Source organism: Rhyacophila brunnea, unplaced genomic scaffold (genome assembly GCF_057557595.1).
Source record: "Rhyacophila brunnea isolate RB1 unplaced genomic scaffold, BYU_Rbru_1.0 scaffold_10, whole genome shotgun sequence".
In the NCBI taxonomy this organism is placed as follows: domain Eukaryota; kingdom Metazoa; phylum Arthropoda; class Insecta; order Trichoptera; family Rhyacophilidae; genus Rhyacophila; species Rhyacophila brunnea.
Window position 1 is genome coordinate 28,606,548 of NW_028232752.1, and position 22,504 is coordinate 28,629,051.

Below are 22,504 nucleotides of genomic sequence, written 5' to 3' on the forward strand. Positions count from 1 at the left end.
TGTGTCGTGGCTGATGGAGTGGAGTGAGAGAAAACAAACACTTCGTTGACACTAGTATTTTGGTTATCGTTGAAATTCGTTATTCTCATAAATAACCACAAAGGGAGGACGGGGCTTAAAAATGTCGAGAGATATTTAAATTGTTTATTGAAATATTTGAACTCTTAAGATTTACCTTTGTAATATCCCCTTCGCACATTTTCATTTAACAATCTGTTAAAATTAAATTGTGTTGACACATTGTCGGCTTTCTACGTGTACTTTTGTGAATGTTCTGAATTAGGAATTAAATAACCTTAAAATGAAGTTTTTATTCATAATTGGTGTTCTATTTTCTTTATGTAAATACTTGGCCGGTGCCGAACTGGAGACGGTTAACGACGATGATCTTTTGAATTTATTCAAAAACGAGAAACATGTTGTGGTTTTATTCAGTAAGTACCTACATGATTACATGAATATTCGCGTCTTTTCTTAATAATTGCATTGCATTCGTGCACTCAGTAACAATTATATTAGAATATACTTCCAAAATATTTCTCAATGGATTTAATCTCACTCTGTAACAATTAGTTTCACAAAGATGTAAGTAAGTACTCAATTAATAATTTGTGTTCTACTTTTTCACATTTGTTGAGATTATGTCTAATTGTTGTCTTATATTCCTTATTATTAAGTTACTTTTATTACGATCACGGACATAGCGAGATCTCGGATGCAATGAGGAAACATTCGTTGACATATTTTTAGTTTATGATTATCTCCATACATTTATTCACTTTTATAACAAGCTACTTATCGGATGCATCGAGCAAAAATATCGTCAAAATTTTTCTTAAAACTGTTAATGTGTCGATGGATTAAAAACATTTTCGACCCTATCAATAAAATCCGACCGTAGACCAATGCCGCCGGGAACGGATTATGTTTATGACATTAGTTAAGTGTCTTAAGTACCTAATTGGTGTTTTCGCCGACAACAGCAACGCATATGGTTGAAATTTCATGTAAAAAATCCAAGCTGAAGTCACTAGGTACCTACCAGCATTCATTACAATAAACAACTTCTTTTGTAGTTATGAATGCCATGCTTGTTTCGGGGAAAAATTCTAATTGTGTATGTATTTTTGTTTGAATTTCGACTTTTTGTGTTATGTGACCGCTCATTCAAAAATACCTATTCTCTGATATAAGGAGAAAATTTTTTGTCGGTCCCATCTTTCTCGTAATAACCAAGTTCGGTTGTATATTGTTCGTGGTAATTTTATAGTACTCCATAATATCGTCGTTATGGTTAAAGTGTTTTGAGACCAAAAACCAAACCAAAACCTAACACAACATACTTATTTTTGGTTACAGTAGGTCGTGTTAGGTTTTAGTTTGGTTTTTGGGCTCAAAAGACCTCGATCATTAAAACGATATGGAGTACTTACTATAAAATTAACCTGTTCTTACCCAAACTGGAATTCATAATTAAAGTTTTGGTAATGGTGCCGCAGATGACTGCATGACCTTTTATAACTTTCTTTTTAGACCAAACCCAACCTAACCTAACCTAATCTACCCCAACCTAACCTTAGTGTGTGATAATTATGTATCGAAATGTATGAAAATCATCATCATCAGGGGCGCGACAACCCGGTGTGGGTCCTGGCCTCCTCCAACAGCTCCCTCCACCTGTCCCTATCCAGTGTGGCCGCTTTCCAATTTGGTACCCCTAGAATACGGCAGTCACTGGCAGCTCCATCTAACCAGCGAATCTTTGGCCTCCCTCTTCTTCTACTTCCTATTGGATTGCTGGACATCACTTCATCATCTTTGCCGGTTCATTGTCATTCATACGGTGCACATGACCTAGCCATCGCAGTCTCCCAATCTTAATTGATTGAACTGCGCTGCAATCTTCGTACAGCCCGTAGAGCTCAGCATTATATCTTCTCCTCCAATTGGTGCCATCCCTGATCGGTCCATATATACGGCGGAGAATTTTTCTTTCAAAGATGTTCAGAGCTCGTTCATTTTGCAGAGTTAATGTCCAGGTTTCCGATGCGTAGGTGAGCACTGGCTTTACAAGTGTCTTGTAAAGAGCGCTTTTAGTTCGGCGAGATAGTAAGCGGGACATAAAATGTCTTAACAGACCAAAGTAGCATTTATTCGCAGACATGATTCTCTTGTTGATTTCTTCTGTAATATCATTATGTCGAGTTACAAGAGATCCAAGGTATATGAAACTGTCGACCGTATCAAACTTGTATGCACCAATATCTAACTTTGGTGCGACTTCTCGTGGTGTGACATAGACAGGCATGTATTTAGTTTTTGCCTCGTTTATTTGTAAACCCATTCTTTTGGCAGAGGCTTCTAGTGCTGTGAATGCCTTTTTCAGCGCCAATTCTGATATGGCAATGATGTCGATATCATCAGCATACGCCAGCAGCTGCACAGGCTTAGTAAATATCGTGCCGCTGCCACGGGCATCAATCTTTGCATCCCGTATCGCCTTTTCTAGCGCAATATTGAAAAGAAGGCATGCCAGAGCGTCACCTTGCCTTAGGCCATTCAGTGATATAAATGGCTTGGATATTTCCGCTTGAAGCTTTACCCGGCATTGTACTGGTGTCATTGTCATCTCTACAAGTTTAATTATTTTCGTCGGAATTTCAAATTCTCGCATTGCTTCGTATAACCGGTATCGATTAATGCTATCGTAAGCTGCCTTAAAATCGATGAACAGGTGATACGTGTTAATATTGAATTCAATGGTCTTTTCTAGAATCTGCCTTAGAGTGAATATTTGAGTAACACATGATCTCCCTCGTCGAAAGCCTCCTTGGTAGTGCCCGAGTATTCCTTCTACAATGGGTTCCAGCCGCTGGAATATCAGAATCGACAACAGTTTATATGCAGAGTTAAGGAGTATCACCCCTCTGTAGTTACTACATTCCAGTTGGTCTCCTTTCTTGTGCAGGGGACAAATCAGCCCATCCTTCCACTCTTTTGGCATCTTTTCTGAAGTCCATACTTGGTGGATTAGGCTATGTAAATGTTTGAGCAGGCTTTCTTCCCCACATTTTATTAATTCACTCTGTAGGTTATCTATTCAAGGCGATTTGTTTGTTTTTAACCTTGACATGGCACCTTTTACCTCATTTAATGTCGGTGGTTCTTCGTTATCATCCATGCCACTTTGTACTGATTCCTGCTCATGAGTATTAATGTTAGTGTTGCCGGCATCATTATGGGGGGTATTTAAATGTTGATCAAAGAAACCCACCCACCGGGCAAGAATACGGTGCTTTTCTGTGAGTATCATGCCATTGTCATCCTTGCACATTGTGATACAAGGCTTGAAACCCTTCCTAACATTATTTATCTTTCTATAGAACAGCCGACTTTCTTGGGCTTTATAGTGTTCTTGAAATGTATGAAAATACCAAACTTTAAATTAACAATGACTGAATGGACCGAAAAGCATCTCCCCCGACAGAAAAAGGTATTCAATATACTTAATTGTCTACATGGGATAAACTGTTTCCGCCAAAAAAATGCTAATTGGTTATGCGGTCATCTGCGGCACTATAACCAAAGTTTTCTAATTTCAATCTCGGTACATATTTCCTTATTAAATTTTAATTGATTTAAGTTTTGTACTATTCTATTTGTATACAAAAGATAAATCAATTAGAATTTAAATTCAAATTCCATCAAGTCATTGTATACTCTATCGACAGTATTAATTTTATATTCTTCAATAATGAAAAACCTAGGAAATTTAAATTAACTTCTGGAAAAAAATCTCTATATAGAAAAGAAACACATCATTGGCGTGCGTATGGTGGATCATATTTAAAAAAAATGCTTACTTCAACATCTTTCTTGGTTTCTGGGTTGTCTCTGTGTGTTCTTTCGTTCCTTTCCTTCATCAACGTTTCAGAGTTGCAGATGCCATTCTTAAGATATAAATAATATGGTAAAGTGTATTGTGTATTAAAAATTTAATTTCCCATATGTAATGATACACCCCTCCACGCTTCCATGGCTGCATGTGTTGTCAAGGATACTTCCACCAAAGATAAGACAAAACATGACCACATTGAGATAATATAAGAAAACTCCTGCTCTATGTTGACATACTAACCAAAGAATCGTCTTCGTTCGAGGAATCCTTTCTAAGTGTGGACCCAGTGGACAAGCTTCCTGGCTTTAGGCTTCCACACAAATATAGCATGTATATGAAACTAATACAGTGCGGGCATTCGAGATGTGCATATATGATCCATAATTGTGGCTTGAGAAAGTCCCCACTTTGCGATTGTGGTGAGATTTAGACCACGGAGCACACCATGGAGTTATGCAGCTTGTATATCTTCCCCGGAGGAGTTTCAGCCATACACTAGGCCAAACTAAAGGCTGTTGCATAGCTTGATGCCTTGCCGCTTCCACTGTGACTTGTTATATGACTAATTCAGAGTGTTTTTGTCTTTATGAACTAATTTTTTTTCACCATATTATGATTGCATATACAGGTGATTCTCGAGTTTCATACATAATTGGTTCCTGAAACTTTGTACGAATATTGAATGTTCGAAAGTACAGCAATGTAAAAAAAACATTAAAAAGTAGAAGAAAGGATTTGTAACATCTTCATCTGCGTTGGCAGCTTCTCTAGTGAATCTCATATTATGTAAAGAATATCTCAGTTATATATCTCTATACAGGTACAACGAAATCGAAATTAACAAATTAGCCACGTGAATCGTTGATCAATTTTTAGTAGACTTTTTAAATTTCTATCATTAAAACTACACTTTCTTCTGATTTTAGCACGTTCGGACTGCCCTGCCTGTTCGAAGCTTGAAACAGTTCTTCTCGATGCTAGAGATGAACTTGTGGACTCGCTGGGGGCTTGGGTAGTGAGGGCTCCCCGCTCTCCTCTCATTCGCCTTTACAGTCCGGCTCCGGAGCCTGCCCTCGTGTTCTTTAGACGTGGCGTACCAATTCTTTACGATGGTAAGACCTTAAACTTAGCGCTAATCATGAGTCGGAACAGTGTGACCTTCTAAAGAACTTATCAAACCGCATGTTAATGAAAAAAAATATTCATAAAATACAATGTAGTAATAAAAATCAGACTTCCAAAAATACATTGTTTATTAATGTAGTTGTGTAAATCATTTCAATAAGTTTATTTTTTAATTTAAAAAAATATTGTAATAAAAATATGTATTTTAATGTTCTGAGATACATACTCATATTGATTATTTAAAATAAAGGTTATCACTAAAATATATTAAATTACAGTTTTTGCTGAAAACATTACTCTCACCATATATGAACTCTTTGAAAATAATATCTTTTATGGCATTATTATGTTTTCTGTGATCATTGAATGTTGATTCATGCTTAATGAGAAAGGATAGTGCATCATAATGACAATGATATATTTTCTATAAAGTTAAAAGTCTACAGATTGTTCAGCTTTATATCTATAATACGACATGAGTTCTCTATAGACAATACAACAAAGAATACGAAAGCTTCAAGCAATATACAAATGCCATTGTTTTCAAACCAAGATTTTGATTGTAGGTCAAGTTACAAGTCCTTCCTGAGCTTGTTTTCTTTTTGCAGGACCTATTGATGAGGAGCATATTGTGCAGACATTTATTGATAACAAGGAACCCAATGTCCGGGAATTGGCTGATGACAATTTTGAACATTTAACGCAAGCTTCAACTGGTAGTACCACTGGAGATTGGTTTGTCATGTTGTAAGTATTGATTAACCAATTTTAGCAATGGCAATTAGCAATCCAGTAAAAGACCGAAAATCGAATTATGAAATACAAAATATATTAACCTTTCCCAAGCCGTCCTAATAAATGCCGTACAATGTCATGCCGTAGACTCTGTTTCCATTTTAGAAACTTGGCATTTCAAAAGATAAATGATCACTTCAAAACCTTAAATGTGTTTTAAAATACTATTTCGATATCGTTTTACACTTAATTTTGTGTTTAAGACGGAACCGAAAGTTTATTGCATTCACTAATTTTTATATTCTACGCCCAACTATAAACATACTTTTTTATTCACTTTAAATGATGTTAAGGACATTTTGTTACACTATTTGGTTTTTCTAATTGTTTGTGTGAAAATATTCCATTTCCAGTCCTAAATCAGCCCCTCAGGGTGGGTCAAAGAAACGTATTTTAATTAGCAATTTTGAGTTACGTACGGTACTGGACATAAAATAACATAAATTACGTTAAGTAACAAAAAGACAACAGATAAAAGATTGTTCAATGCATCTCCTGAACACACTCTTGTTAATATCATTTGAATGTAAATTTAATCGTGTTTAGGGTCTCCTGTAAAGTGGGAAAAAATCTTTGACCCGAAAGGCTAAAATGTGCTTTGACAGTTTATGTGATTATCTCAAAATGGTAGAATATGGAGGTTCCTGACTTTAAAAGGAACAACCTCAATTAGAGTTGATATTGTTTAGTGGTGAGAGCTATCGAGTGGTTATTAACGATGTAGGGTAAATGCACTGGTATCCGGACAGTTTTCTACTTTCTCACCTTATTTTCGATTATCTTTTCCATTTTTAGAAGAAAACAAAATATGTAATGCTTTATTAATGTTTACAATATATCGTCTCTGTTCTGGCAGAACACACTAACTGGAGAATACTAGTTTTGAGTAATTTGACTTTGAAGTTGTTAAAATGTTTGAAATGGTCTATCATGTTAGTTTATTAAGTAATCGTAAAAAGGATGACTTTAAAATAAAGACTGTTTATTTATTAAGAAGGTTTCCAGACGGTAAAGTTTGAAATAAGGAACATTTTGGTATAACTAACTCAATATGTCATTTTTTCGAATTAGTGTCTTCTACCAGAACAGTGACGATATATTCTTTTGGTTTATAAATATTTTAAAAATCTATATTTAGGTAAATTACTATCATATTTCTCAAGTTAAGAAAAATGGTTGTTTTTTTTAGTTTCCGGACACACAATCTTAGTTTCCGGATGTACTATTTTTAGTGGTCGGACAGGTGTTAAAAAAATATTTTTTCACATTTAAACAATTTTAGTTAATACAGTGATGCAATAAAAGCAGAAATAGTTCACAATGAGCACTCAAGCAACCACTAACTTGAAAAAAAACATATATTTTTATTTTATTCGATGTGTTTCTTTCATATAGTTCTGTCGAAGTAATCTTGAGTGCAAATTGGGCAAAGCAAAATGAAATAAAAAACTGAACTTCATAAATCAAATGGTAATACTAATAAACATCTCAAGTGTGTTGACCAAATTTTGACATTAATTTTTATTACATCCAAAAAATCTCAAACTGTGTAACTTTTGTTTGTGTTCTTTAATATGCAAAGCAGGCTTACAAAAAAACTGCTGGCAACTAAATTTTGCCATTGATAATTTTAAAAAGGTTCAACACTTCAGTCACCATAATTATCTTTCCAAACACACTAAAATAAATATCAATACTAATCCTAATCCCTTCTCTGAAGAAAAAAAAATGTTTTTAAGTGGTATTTTCAATCATAAATATAAAAGAGAACTAAGAGTAAAAAATCCATGCTTGAATCAAGCACTCTTCAGTAGTTTTACACAGAAAAAAATGCTTCAGTGCTATACCCCCAACCCAATAGCCGCGACTTAATGTCTAAACACCTACAAACTCGGAACGGGGGTTCAACGTAATAAGGGTGTCTGAGTGATTATACGGGTGATTAACATATTAATTTAGGTCTGAGTTTAAACAAAAATTACATAAAAAATCTTTTAGTGATGCTTCACTATAAGATAACATAGACATTGTCGTGCATTTAAGGTGAAACCAACGAACACATCCATCACAGCCAATGTTATTTGATAAATCATCCTCAACATCACTTTCTAATTCATCAGAAAAATTTTGGAAAATCTCCTTTTTCGCTTTCCTTTTTTAATTTTTTTATTTGGCTTCTCTTTTGCTCTTCCTTTCATCTTTTATGAATTGCTGTACTTTTGTCATCCTTCACTTTTTCTTCTATGATCTTCCTCCATGCTTCCGAAGTAATGGCGCTCGGTGCTTTGACAGTGTCTTTTATTATTCTATTTTTACTCCCAAATTGAGTAGGTTTGGGGTAAAAAAGATGAGATTTTAATGTTAAATTGCTCACACTTGATGAACTGGTGCTTGCATTTGATGTACTCGTACCAGCTATTGGAGATAATTGTGTAAATATATAGTAATTAATTAGAAAATAGCTATGTCCGGTCATTCAATATTGAATTTTAGTCGCCGGACAGCAGGATCAAAATTATAAAATCGTGTCCGAAAACTAAAAATATTTACAATTCTATGTTTGTCCTTTTCTAACTTGTATAAAACCAAGCAAGCCTCGATGTGATACTGTACACACACAAATACTCAATGTCTCTTATAAATTCAGTGCCCGGACACTGCGTCCGACAACTAAAAAAAGATAAAATTCTGCACTTTAGTTGCCGGACACCAAATATTTAACTAAATTTAACAAAATACATTATTTTTATCATTGAATAATATACAAGAACATATTACTGAATAATATGAAACATCTTTGAAGTGAATAAATGAAATAATCATAGTTTTAACGTACTTTTTGAATCCTTCGTTCACTAATTATTTTTTAAGAAATCGAATATTTTTTTGTTGAGTCAGCACTCGCACCACTACTAAGGTAATACTGTTGAATGGATTCCTTTTTGCATGACAAATATAATGTTATTGTTCAAGGAACAATACAGGCACAATATGTGAGTCATCCTTCATACGAAACTCTCATACTTTGCTTATTTTCGTTATATTTGTACAAAACTGTCCGTATACTGAAGCTGTCCGGGGACTAATGCAGTTACCCTATATAGAGATTTTCATGAAAGAGGCGGGAGTACCGTCCTGAGATGCTTCAATGGCGGGGATGCATCATATTTAATAAATTAATCGATCTGGGTGAATATTTGCTTCCCTTCTGTTAACAGTTCATCTCTCAATGTGTCAACTCTCCTGGAAAAGAGTATTTTTTTAGCGTAATGCAGAACTATAATTAATATGTAGAAAAGATAAACAAGGTTTTTTCTCACTCAAACTAAATGTACTTATATATTTTTCATATCGTAAACTGAAGTTATATCTTGCTAAATCCTGTGGTATCCAAGATTAATAAGATACCTATGTAATACTTTTTTCCCAAATAGTTTCATAATAATTTCAATTGTTTCTGGCATATTTTTTAAAACAATAATTATTGTCATAGGCTATAAATACAGCTACATTTAGGTATTTTTAGCAAAAATTGTTTACTCAGCTTTTTTAATAAACTCAAAATATGTCAAGTAAAACATTTTGCTCATCTCATTGTCTGACAATTTTTTTTATGTAAATATTGTTTATATAATCAGTAAGTAGTACAAAATACAATATTTTTATACATTCTAGATGTGTGTTTGCATTTATTTTAGTTAAACTATTGTTGCTAAATTTGATTTCAAATTGTGGATTGTTTTATTAATTAGAACGAGAGTTCTTACCACTAAACTATCGACCCAAGTAGGTACTAATCTTGTAGCATGTATTACATAGTATCATAAATATATCAATTATACCTACCATCTGTGTAATTTAAAAGGCAATAATATCACGAATTTATAGCACCTGTACACATGCATGGTAAATAAGTGTGTAAATTAAACTATTGCAATGATAGCTGTTTACATGCAAAAGTGCCGACTGTCTCGCCAATCTCATTCTTCAAGCCAAGGAAGCGAGACGCGTTGCTGAAGTTGTCAAAATTGGTAAACGTCAAAATGCTCTGTATTCTCATAGTTCGTATTTTTCCATCAGGTTCGCCACTATCGTTCTACTGCACAGGTGCAGTTCCAACTATCGCGTAAAAATTCAAAAGCTGCTGAAATTTTTTGATCTGTGCATGCAATCTTGCAACTCTTGTTATGGCCGCACCGCGATAATACCTATTGTCAGCAGTAAATCCATGCACCTGTAAACAGGGTATTCATCCAGAAATGGCAACAATAATTAGTAGCAACAGTAGCAAACATATTATTGTACTTGCAACCAGTGGCGGCCGGTGACAAGAATATGAGGGAGTGCAAAAAAAACTCACCTATTTATACAAGAAGTCCATCTTCCATCGATTTTGAAAACACGTCGATAAAACGAACATCTATACTTAACATCGCAAGAGCATTTAGCCTGTCTTGAGTCATTGTATTTCTCAAAAATGACTTAACCTTTTCTAAAGTTGAGAAACAACGCTCACTTCCCACTGAAATCATCGGGATTGTACAAATTATTTTTAATAGGGTAACACTTTTGCCAAATACTTCCAGTAAATTATTATTAGTGAAAAGTTGAAGTATCAATAATGCTCCAACAGTACCGTAGAAATCTTCTCTACTGTATAAGACTATTAGTTCATTTTTAAGTTTAAATTTGTCACGTTAATAATAATTATTCATTATTTATAATTAAGTATTAAATTACCCGATTTAAAAAAATTCATTTACTAAAATATAAAGCCAGCCGGCTAGGTAGGCGGCTAGCTCTCTTCAGTACACATTTTAAATATACGTATGATTTTGAAATGATTAATGCGAAACATAGCTGATAATTTGGCATAATTCGGTCGCGTTGTTTACGGAACTCTAACTGTGACCGCCGATTTTTAAAAATTCATTGCGTGCGGCCGCATTGTAGATATGTTTCAGATGATGCATACTTACATATTCCAAAATTTTAGCGTTGTCCATCGAGTAATAAGATAGTTATAATAAAAGTTATAAAAAATAAATGTCACCTCCGCGCATTGCCAATCTGCCCCTATGTTAAACGTCGAACTGCAAAAAATGATAGGTATAAACTTTGCAACGAAGGAATTTCGGCACATTTAACATGAGTGACATGCTTATTGAACATATTTAAGCCGAAACGTCGATATTGAGTGGAAAAAATGAATATCTTCGGTATTTTCTTTAAAATCAGCCCATGTCAGATTCAAATCGCAGAACGTTCCCGCGACACGACAGTGCTGTGATCTGTCATATAAAATCGCAACTTCGTTTAATGAATGCATTTTCACGATACCTACGATGACGTTATTGAATTGAATCGTCGATTTATGCTCTAAATTCCCATTGATGACATTCTGCCGCTACGGCAGCTATCCAAGGTAGGGTTGTATCGAAGTATTAGCACTTATTGTGATCCAAAAGCAGTCTTTATACTTACCCACCTATAGAATAGAATTTCAATAGATGATGCACCGATGTGAATAATAATTGCTTCATGAATTCGACTCGGAAAATTAATTCCCATTAAACTATAGGTCAGTGGGTAGTTATCGACATACTACCTACACAATTACCTACCTAATGATAAGGTTAATGATACCTACCTAATCTCAAAATGACCACAAAAGAAATGGGGCCTTTTTATCATACATACTTACCTATCAAAATAGGTACCACCTAATCTCAAATCGACCACGAAATAGGGCCACATTATCGTTTCAAATAAGAAAAATTATAAATAGGTAGGTAGGTACCGTTCAATGAATGAATACTTGGCTGAGCTAATAATGTCGGCCAATGTAAACTGTCATCCGTCTCGATGTGAATCGCTAATTAAAATAACGATGAACAATAATAATTTCACTTGTAAAATTCTCATTCAACGACAGTACCTATGCTCCATGTTCCTTCTTATTGAATAGATACCTACCTACCTATCTGTACAAAATAAACGTAATAATAGATATTATAAGTCCTATGTAACTAGGTAGGTACCTACTTCAATGCGGCAAACACTAGGCTAATTAATTGTTAAAAGCTACCCACCCACCTACGTCTACAATTCTACACCTAAGTACCTATTTATTCTCAATAACAGCCTTTCTGTGGAATACCCACCTGATTAAAATCATAATGCACCTAAGTACCAAATTAACAAGCTGAACTGAACTGTGTGTACATCAAATTTAAGATACCTACCTATTGAAACACTAATAGTAATAGGGTAATCTCAAAATGAAAATAAAAAAATTAATCCACCAACGTTAGCATAATAATATCGGCGAAATCGGTGAAACCGGGAGCGGCTTACGTTGAACTAAACTTACTAAACTAACCGTTTGATAAATAAGTCGGGAATAGGTATGTTTCTATTTTTGCACTGCATGCATCGACATGACATTAGTCATCAATAATTAGGCTTCCAACTATATCTCGACGCGTGGCCTAAGCGCTTGTGTTGGAATATTTATATCGGCCAGTGTATGATTTTATTGTCCGAACGCCGAGTTAAGCTTTGTGTGCTATGGCATTAGGTACAGGCAACCTCCTGAAGAATTAACTTGGAAAACATCATTTCCAACGAAGATTCATGTAGTCTTATAGAACGTTGTTGGTTTTGATTCTACTAGCCTCATTTGTCGATCTAAATTTTTAAATGTATGCGTGAAAAATAGTGTAAATTCAAGGTACACTTTGAATTTTGCTCCTTGGCATGTCTCACCGATGGAGGCATGTGTGTATTGGTCGCGTCTCATTGGTGTAGTTACGTGTGCATTGGTAGACGGTGGCGTTGGCGCGTCAAAATCACATGTTCGAATACGCGCGGAATTCAAAATGATTGATTTCGTATAAGTTTCCGATATCGCATTTTTCGGAATACATGGGGGTTGTATATTATATATTTTTATTTAATCGATGATGGGAGTGCAGTGCACACTTTGCTCCTTTACTAGAACCGTCCCTGCTTGCAACTATTGGTTAATTATTTTTATATTCAAAAATGAATGTTCCATTAACGCTTTACCAAGTTAATTAATTTCAATGAAAAATATTATATACTAAAATTTTATTTAAACTTATGTGATATAATTTCAGTTATAGCTCGTCATGCTTGGATTGCCAGCGAATGGGAGCTCGCCTGGAGGCGTTGGGATCTGCTTCCAGAGCCAGAGGCGTCGTTATCGCTCGTGCAGATCGTTCAGGCCCCGCTGCGGCTACTGCCAGGAGATTTGGAGTCACCAAGGACCTTACTTTCCTTTTGTGAGTTCAATTGAAATTCTTTCTCCTTATCTCTTCCCATATGAAGCACATACTCTCTGTGTCTTTAGGAGATTATCACAAAATATTTAAATAAGACTGTTCATTACGATGTATGGATCCATTTTGAAAGGTCGAAAAATAAAAAAATACAAACATTAATAATTGCGCAATCTTAACACTTACCTCTTTTACTTACTACTTTTTGTAGAACAAATAGGTTTTTGTCTCTCCTGCAAAAAATTGCGCAATCTCAACAATTATCTTGAATTGCACAAATTTTACAAGAGGGACAAAACCCCACTTTTCCACAAAAATAGTTGTTTGTCTCTGTTGTAAAAATTGCGCAATTCAAGATTCGTGTTACGAGTGTGCAATTATTACTGTTCGTATTTTTTTTTATTTTTCGGGATTCCGGCCTTCGGGATTCCGGCCTTCGGGATTCCAGTCATTCGGGATTTCAGCCATTCGAGATTTCAGCGTTCGGGATTTCGGTATTCGGGATTTCAGCATTCGGGATTTCGGCCTTCGGGATTTCGGCCTTTGGGATTTCGACCCAAACCCCTTTTGAAAAGAGGGTGACATCAATCACACTATACCTTAGATAACTCATACACAAAGTTAATTGCATATTTTTCAGTCTAAATTTGCTACACCTAACTTTGCAGCAGTGGCGAGGGGTGGAGGTAGGCTGGTAGTGCACACTAAATTATGTCAGTCATACTTATTTGTTTTCATTGAACTAAGAATATAATCTGGAGATGGTGCTGGTTAGTTTTTAAAATTCAATTAAACCCTGTGTATTATGCCATATTTCATGCTATGGGCGATCTGACAAAAATAGTACACACTTTTTTAGTCATACTTATTTATTTTCATTGAATTATATTACAGATAGTGTTAGCTATTTTTTTTAAATTCATTAAGCCATGCCTAGACCAAACCGTAATCGATAAAAAATAGTCTTCTAACTATAAAATATCTAAACTTTGTATGGTTTAATGGCATAATTTTAGATATTTAATAGGTACTTAAGAGGGGGCTCAAGAGAAGGAGATTGAAATATAATCTAGTATCAAAAGGACATCGGCGTCGTTAGGACGTTAATTTAAATCGATATTTTCGCAAAAATCACTAATCATCGGAGATTTTATTTAAAAAAAAAAAAAAATATTATTGGTATTGTCTGCTGTCTTACACATTATTATTTGATAAACAACTGCACGTGTCCGCCGATCAGAAAACAGGGCTGTCAAAATATTATATGGATTTATATTTTTAAAATGTTAATTTCGTCATAGTTTTTAATCAAACCTGTAAGTACATACTGATAACTTGGGTGGATATCGTAGCAAACATACTATTGATATATCTACGGGTATATTATTATTATTACCTAATTCAAATTGAGCATAGGTTGATACTCAAATACTATTATAGTATGTTTGATTTCGAGAAAATAATACGATGGTATATAATCCATATCAATTATTTAAAAACATTACATTTGCATGTAGGTACATGTATAATATAGTGAAAAGGTCAGATACCTGTTTAATTTGCAAGATAACATCAAAATTTGTATATACTTACCTAAATGAAGAATGACATTCATGAGTGAGCACGGCTCAAAGCTAGGAAAATGTGTTTTTTTCAATTTGAAAATATTTTAATTGTGTATTATTTTATTACAGATTCATAATACATTATATAACTAATAGAACATACTGTTTTTTTTCTATGAATAAAAAAGACTGGAAGGAACATATTGTGTCACGGCAATCAAGAAAGACCGGAAAATATGGCCAACAATGCATGATACACAAACATAAAATACACAAAATTACCTATTTAAGTTTACCGCACACGTGCAGACCACGCGATATTTGTTTACGCAAAGTCGTCGCTTTCCAAAATGGCGAATTTGGTTGCCAGTTTTTATGGCGATGAATCAGTATGTTCCTTCCTGTCTTTTTTTATTCGTAGGTTTGTTTACTATGTACACCAAGAAATTTCCATTTATAAAATCGGAAATGAGTTTTGGAATATAATGCAACTAAAACTGGATAAATTCTATCATGGGTGTTTACTTCTTGAATTAGTTGACCCCAGAAACAACAGGTCCATTCCACTACGTGAACCACAGTGGATATTATGCCGGGTCCACATTGGCAACATGTCGCCGGCAACCTCGTTAAATTTTACGATAAGTATGATAATTATCGTAAAATTTATCGAGGTTGTCGCGCGACATGTTGCCAGTGTGGACCCGGCATTAGATGCACAAAACTTGAATAAAATATATTATAAATAAAATTTAAAAAGTACAATTTAATTAATTGCGTCGACAGCCCTGGCGTCGCCCGCCAGTCGGATGGACTAATAAAAAAATAATGTGTCTAGTGACTGTATGTTAATAATTATTTTTAGGCACTCATGATATAAATTATTTCGCCCATTGGCTTTACACACAATAATGCTTCTTCCTACCACTTGTTTCACTAGTATAAAAGTGAAGTTGCGCAGCCAATAAAAAGTCACTTTCTTTTTATTATAGGCAGACGCTAAATTCTACGTTTTAAAAAATATGCATTAGAATTAAACAATACCTATTATTTTTAATACGTAGGTCCTAAACATTACAAATAAACACTATTCATTAGTAATGTTTTTTGGATAGCACATGAAATAAAAATGTAGGTAGATATATATGCCAACATCCTTAGTATATTTAGTTCTCGGACAATTTCAGGTTAAAAAATTATTAATATATTATTAAGTTTATATCGTGGCTAACACATAATCAAAAAAGTTATCATATCCATCATATCAGTTGCAATACTTCACACCAAAGAACTGATAAACATAAACATTTATTAGAAAGTACTATTTTTTGGTCACCCCATAGCTTCACTTGGAGGGAATTTATTGAGACAAACATCGGCGGCAACCTTTTTATATTAACTAGTAGACCAGTTATTATGGACCACATGTAAAAAAATCATATTTTCAATTCTCAAGGCCGATTCTGTAGAGCTTCCCCTTAAATGAATATTTTTTGACTATTATCTACTATGCGTTGTTCACATGCTGCGTTTTGACTCGCGTATTTCAGGTACATGAAACCTCATTAAGCCGTCCACAGGCACTAGCACCGTGACGACTGTCGCGCGCGGTCGAGGTACAGGTGACCTCATTGAGGTGTCCACATGCACTCGCGGCGAGACACACACCATGTGGACAAGGCAGGGTTTAATTGAATTTTAAAAACAAACTCTGTAGTCTTAGTTCAATGAAAACAAAGACGTTTGACTAACAATCTTTAGTATGTATATAGATTCTTCATTTTCATAGAATAAGATGTTTTTTAAAATAATAATCAGTACAATGAATGATTGCATATCTATATTTGTCATGTAATTTTGTTTGTCATTAGGTTCCGAAAGGGGAAGATGTATTGGTATGACGTGCCCAAATACGATATCAAGTCTCTGATGTCATTTACCCAAGACTGGTACAACAATGCCAAGAGCGAGAAGGTGCCTTTGCCAAAATCACCATTGTAAGTTTATATATAGGGCTATCAAATAAGAGATATATTTTTAATTTTTCTCTCAGTAAGTTGATTGTGTCATGAGCTGTATGGCATGTTGCACCATCTTGTTGGGACCACATATCGTCCAAAAATCATCTAATCCATGTCAGAAAAAATCATTAATCATGTTTCTGTAGCGTTCTCCATTGACACAGCTCAAAAAATATTGTCTAATTACAAACACTTCCAGACCATAAACCACACCAAACTGTTAATTTTTGTGGATGTAGAAGTGTTTCAAGTATAGCATGTAGGTTTTCATTGACAAATGTGACAATTGTGATTATTTACGAAGCCATTTAACTAAAAATGAGCTTCATCGCTGAAGATGATTTTTTCACGAAAATACAAATAACATATTTAATAAATATACATATTACATATTATATGAATGTTTCACTAAGTAGATGATTCAATTCTTTATTATGTAAGTCAAATTTTGTTATCTAAACCCATATGTAGTTAATTTTTACTTTCTTATTTAACAAAATATCATAAATATTAATTTATCTTTAAATTGGCGTAGTTTTTTCATTTATTTATAGCATTGATAATATTTGACAAGCTTTGATATATATTATTATTCAATTTATTTATTTATTTTACATATTGTGGACATTACAAATTATAAGTTTAAGACATTCACAACATGACATTTAGAAACAAAGAAATATTATTAAAACAGTTTTATGTACATAACACAAGAGATAGATCAGTATTAAGTTATTCTACAGTATAAATGTGTAAATACAAAAAATATTAAGTATATAGGTACAAGGAAGTACACCGAATGAGTTAAGAAGACCCTATTTTAAGAATTTTAAAAACAACGTCCACCTAAATTCACCTCACGTAAGTGGAATATATCAATATCCGAAGCGATTTCATTAAACATGGTTATTGCCCTCCCAATTGGCATTACTAATGACAGGTTAGTTCTGCACTGTGGGAGAACAAACAACGGATGCCCTCGATTCCTAAGGTAATTATCAGAGACACACAAGCCAACACCACCAAGAATGGCAGAGTTCACATTTACACCGCGTATAAGTCTGAAAAAATATGTAGCTAAATAAAGATCCCTTCTAAATTTTAAGCTACAGTATGTAAGCATCCCTAAGAGAAAATCAGTCGGATAGAGCCACGGATAATATCCATACAGCCGAAAGTAAAGGAGTCTTAAAAATTTCTTTTGGACTCTCTCCACCATAAGACCGTATTTCAACTGATGCGGGGCCCAAACGACAGACCCACTCTCAAGTCTGCTTCTAACTAAGGAGTTATAGAGAATTTTTAGTACCGTAACATCCGAAAAGACCCGGGAAGTACGCAAGACAAAGCCCAACATCTTTAGCGCCTTTTTACAAATTGTATCTATATGACCACTAAACGTCAGTTTACCGTCAAACGTAATTCCAAGATCTCTTACAGATGATATTCGCGAAAGAACTCTGCCATGCATTGAGTACTGGAAAAACAATACTCGTGAGGCTTTAGTAAACAAGAAAACATTGCATTTATCAATATTGAAGTCCAGTTTGTTACGCCTGCCCCAATCTAATATATTATCTATATCAAGTTGGAGTTGACGACAATCGTCCAAGGTGACAACTTCCATGAAGAGTTTCAAGTTGTCAGCAAACAACAAAAACATAGCATTTTTAATTACCAATGCTATGTAATTTATGAAAATCGTGAACAGCAATGGCCCTAAGTTTGAGCCCTGGGGGACACCAGAAAATGTGTAAAAGGTCTGTGACTGATAAAGGCCGTACGAAACGTATTGTTGAAGGTTCCTAAAATTACTCCCGAATAGCTTCAAAAATCGATCCGACAATCCAATAAGTTGGAGTTTTTCCATTAGAATATCGTGATCGACTCTGTCAAATGCCTTCGAGAAATCATTGTAAGAACAGTCAACCTGGCTGCCTCTATCTAGTACTGACGACACATAATCAGTGAATACCATCAGGTTGGTTTCCGTTGATCGGCCTGCTCTAAATCCATGCTGTTCATTCATTATAAATGACTCAATTTTTGGAGAAATCATGCTGTGCATGATCATCTCCAGAACTTTATGTGTATGTAATAATCATAAACTAACTGTAGGGTGATTAAAAAATCCAAGCTACTCAGATGATGAAGCTTCAATGAAATGCAAAAAATCACTGAAACACTTACGTGTAGCAAATTATCACAGAACAGATTAATAAATAGAATTCAGATAGCCTATCCCCAGTAGGGTTTTGAATGTGTGAGTGTCCTACAAAAATGAAACACAGATTATAGATGTGCAATAGTGTGTTGCAACTTTCAAATACACCAATATTGAATGAAGGAAGGACAAGCTTAGAATGATGTATTCTTGACACGCGTTTAAGTTTATTCCATATTCTTCCACACTCGAGATTGGTTGCCTGTTACTCCACACCTGTTAGAGACTTCAGTTCCCATTAATTCTGTGTTACCTGAATTTTATCTAATGAATAAAACCAAATATCATTACATACTATGGTATTTCCAAATACTAGATTTTCTACGTGGTAATAAGATTGTAACATTCTTTTATTGCATTAATTTGTTGTATAAACGAGAATTAACTGTATTCTGTTTGATAGTGCCTGAAGATGCCGAAAGGTGAGACCCAGGTCACAAAAAATTACTCCTGGAATCGTATAAAATGTAAATCAATTAGAATTAAAATATCATTACATTGTTGACGGTAGGAAATTAGTTTGAATTGGAACTGCTGGAGTTCGCAGTTCATGATTTTGTATCTTAAAAGATAGATAATATTTACAATTGTAAAATTTAAAATTTTCATTTTGTTATGAGATTATTAAATGTTCAGATGTTTTTTAAAGGCTGAGTCAATCAAAATTTGTGGGAATTATTTATTGTTTGCATTAAAAAATGACATGAGCACATAATAATAATGGTGTGTTGTCTTTTGCAGTGATGACTTGGTAGCGTGGTGCGTGTACATGATCCGCGACATCGTGGAGTTGGTGCTGGGAATTTTGACAGAGCACCCGTGGATCTGGCAGATCGGGGTGGCGGGCTTCGGCCTCGTAGCCATCACTGCAGTTATCGCTGTCGTCAAAGCGGGGAAGTCTAGCCCTCCGAAGCCAAAAAAACAACAGCCCAGTAAAAAGACCAAATAAACATGTCGTGCATATCACTATAATTGTTTGTTTGTATGTTTTCTTTTATAGTAACTCTGACACAAAATTGTTTTGCACGTTTTTTAAAACCATTCTGATTTTGGTTTGATGTCTTTTTTATTCAAACACATTGCACACAACTATTCAAAAAATTTAATGTTCTAGGCAATTAACAATCATGCCTAAAATCTTATTGAAACGACAAGATAAATTGACTATTTCAATATTAGCACATTTCCCTGCATTTCATTTTTATACTTGCAAGTGATTAAATTTAATAATGTGAATTTAAAATATATCTTGTTTTAAATAATATTACATTACGTAGGTACTAATTCTTTAATACTTATTCACAAAACAAAATGAACATACAGACCTACAAACTTATCTGAAGAATGGGATGGGGGAGCCACTGTCGAAAACTACACAATCAAGACTCGTAACTCAACAAAATCTTACATTCAAATGAAATTTTCAAAATGGCATCCTATGGTAGCTCGTAGTTCCATTTTTGGTCATTCTACAAATAAGTTTGTAGGTCTGTATTGTTCAATTTTAATGTACGCACGTACATACATGGCTGATTACTCTTTTATCCCTTTGACTGCTATGTTTCTCAAAATCCCAACGAGAAATACATTCTACCGTTTATAATTATTATGGTTGATAAAAAATATGATATTATTTGTAAACACCCTACCTTTCTTACTGATTGTGTGACATCAGATTTTTATTGTCACACTGTGCGGGAGACTAATAACAACAACTCATGGTAGGTTGAATTGAAAAGGTTAGATCGCCTGAAAACTTACCAATTATCAATTACACATAATATGCTGTTTTTATAATTTGTCACACACGCATTCTTTCATTGCTCAACTTGGAAAGTTTTTTTGAAGGTCATTCCGCTATCAGCGGAACCAAATAAAATTGAAAATAAATTCCCGGGAGTATAATTTGGACCGTTGTATTGATTAGAAAATTGCTAATAACCTCAGATTCACTTGATAATGTTATTTCTGTATGTTTTGATTGTATTATATTCAGAATAAGACACAATAATAATCGGTATGTTTTATAGTTGATAACACTAATGGTCCGTTAAGTACACGTAATTAATTATATTGTTTTAATGCAATTAGTAGTTTTAACAGGATGTATATAGGTACATACTACATACATGGATTTCCCCTTTTATAAATAACTTTAATTTCCAATAAATAAAATCAACTAACCTGCAAAAAAATTGTCTAAAAAAGTGCAAAGCAAAATCGTGGTAAGCATTTCTCGCTGGTATTATAAACAACGATATATCGTTGTTTAGCATTCAAAGGGCTTTAGTACTGTTTGCACAATAGCTTCAATTACATCTAAAGTTTTATAATCTTTTCAACTTTTTCAGCTAATCTTTAAAAATGTTGAATGACTAATGGAAGTCTGGTGGATTCAGTTCTACGTTTGATATTATTTGTGTGATCTTACTAATGCTTTTTTATGATAATTCTATTGATTTATTGTGTTCAGTAGCATAGAACCATTTGCATTTTATATACAGCAATTTATTCTTGTACATACGCAGAATAAAAACAAATGTTACCTAGTTTTTGTACATAATTATTAAATGTTATATTATTTTTCTTCGAATATTATTACGGTGGTCATGACAGTTGTGAAACAGAGTAACATGACTAATCTACAAGAGTTTTAATTTGTAAAGCGTCAATTACATTGAGCTTCTTTACGAGCTGTTTGTTGGCGAATTTACAATCTGCCTGTAAAGTCGCCCAGTGTAATCATCGAACAAGCTAACAAGCAGGTTGTAAACACTCTAACGAGAAAAGTTGAAAGCCGGTCAACTTTACACGCTACACGCTGGCGTGTGGGGCTACTGCGTCTGCGCAGTAGAGCGCAGTAGAGCGCAGTAGCAACCTTCCGGTAAAAAAACGAACTACGTTCTGTCAAAATAGTCGCTGGCTTGTGGCTTCTCAGCGAATGGAAAGTTTTGTGTGTAATCATCAAATCGCAGTAGCTGAATCGACGGCTTTTAAATTCGCCAACAAACAGCTCGTAAAGAAGTTCAATGTAATTGACGCTTAATGAACAATATTTTTACTATGTAACCTATTTACTAATTAATACTACAAATTGAAGATCGGTCAAGCTACGTCTCATCATGTTTATTCTATTATAGAATATTATTTTTGTAAAATTAGAATTTTTCTCGGTTAAATTAATTTATTGAAATTGTCGATTTGGTTTATACTTAAATTATTATTAATTTATAAATAGAAGGTTATTAATTTGTATTTTTTATACATTCCAATTGAATAAAATTATGAAATGCAAACTGTGTTTTAATGACTGTGAAACAATGCCATTCATACCCGTGCGCATGTTGGGCAAAAGTAAATGAAAAGAGTAATAATTGATCCAGTGCACAAACAATCTATACTAATAATATAATTAAAGTTTTGTCTCTGATTTAACCTTTTGGCTGCCGTAAAAAAGGCCTTGGCAGTACCTAACATGCTGAATATAATTTGCGGAAAAAAAAATCAAAAAACAACGACATCTCTAAAATATTAGTTGTAACGTTTGACAAAATTCAAAGTAAATCGATGGT

At 34.1% G+C, this 22,504-nt stretch overlaps 1 protein-coding gene across 1 annotated transcript; it reads left to right on the forward strand.

Annotated features, from left to right (window-relative positions):
* The first annotated feature begins 65 nt into the window (after positions 1–65).
* Positions 66–21,666, forward strand: LOC147079059 (uncharacterized). Its single transcript, XM_085952994.1, has 6 exons — positions 66–434; positions 4,825–5,010; positions 5,632–5,770; positions 12,961–13,125; positions 16,559–16,684; positions 19,674–21,666. Exons 1-6 carry the CDS (start codon positions 302–304, stop codon positions 19,879–19,881), a joined length of 957 nt encoding a protein of 318 aa, XP_085809120.1. The 5' UTR covers positions 66–301; the 3' UTR covers positions 19,882–21,666.
* Positions 21,667–22,504: the final 838 nt, after the last annotated feature.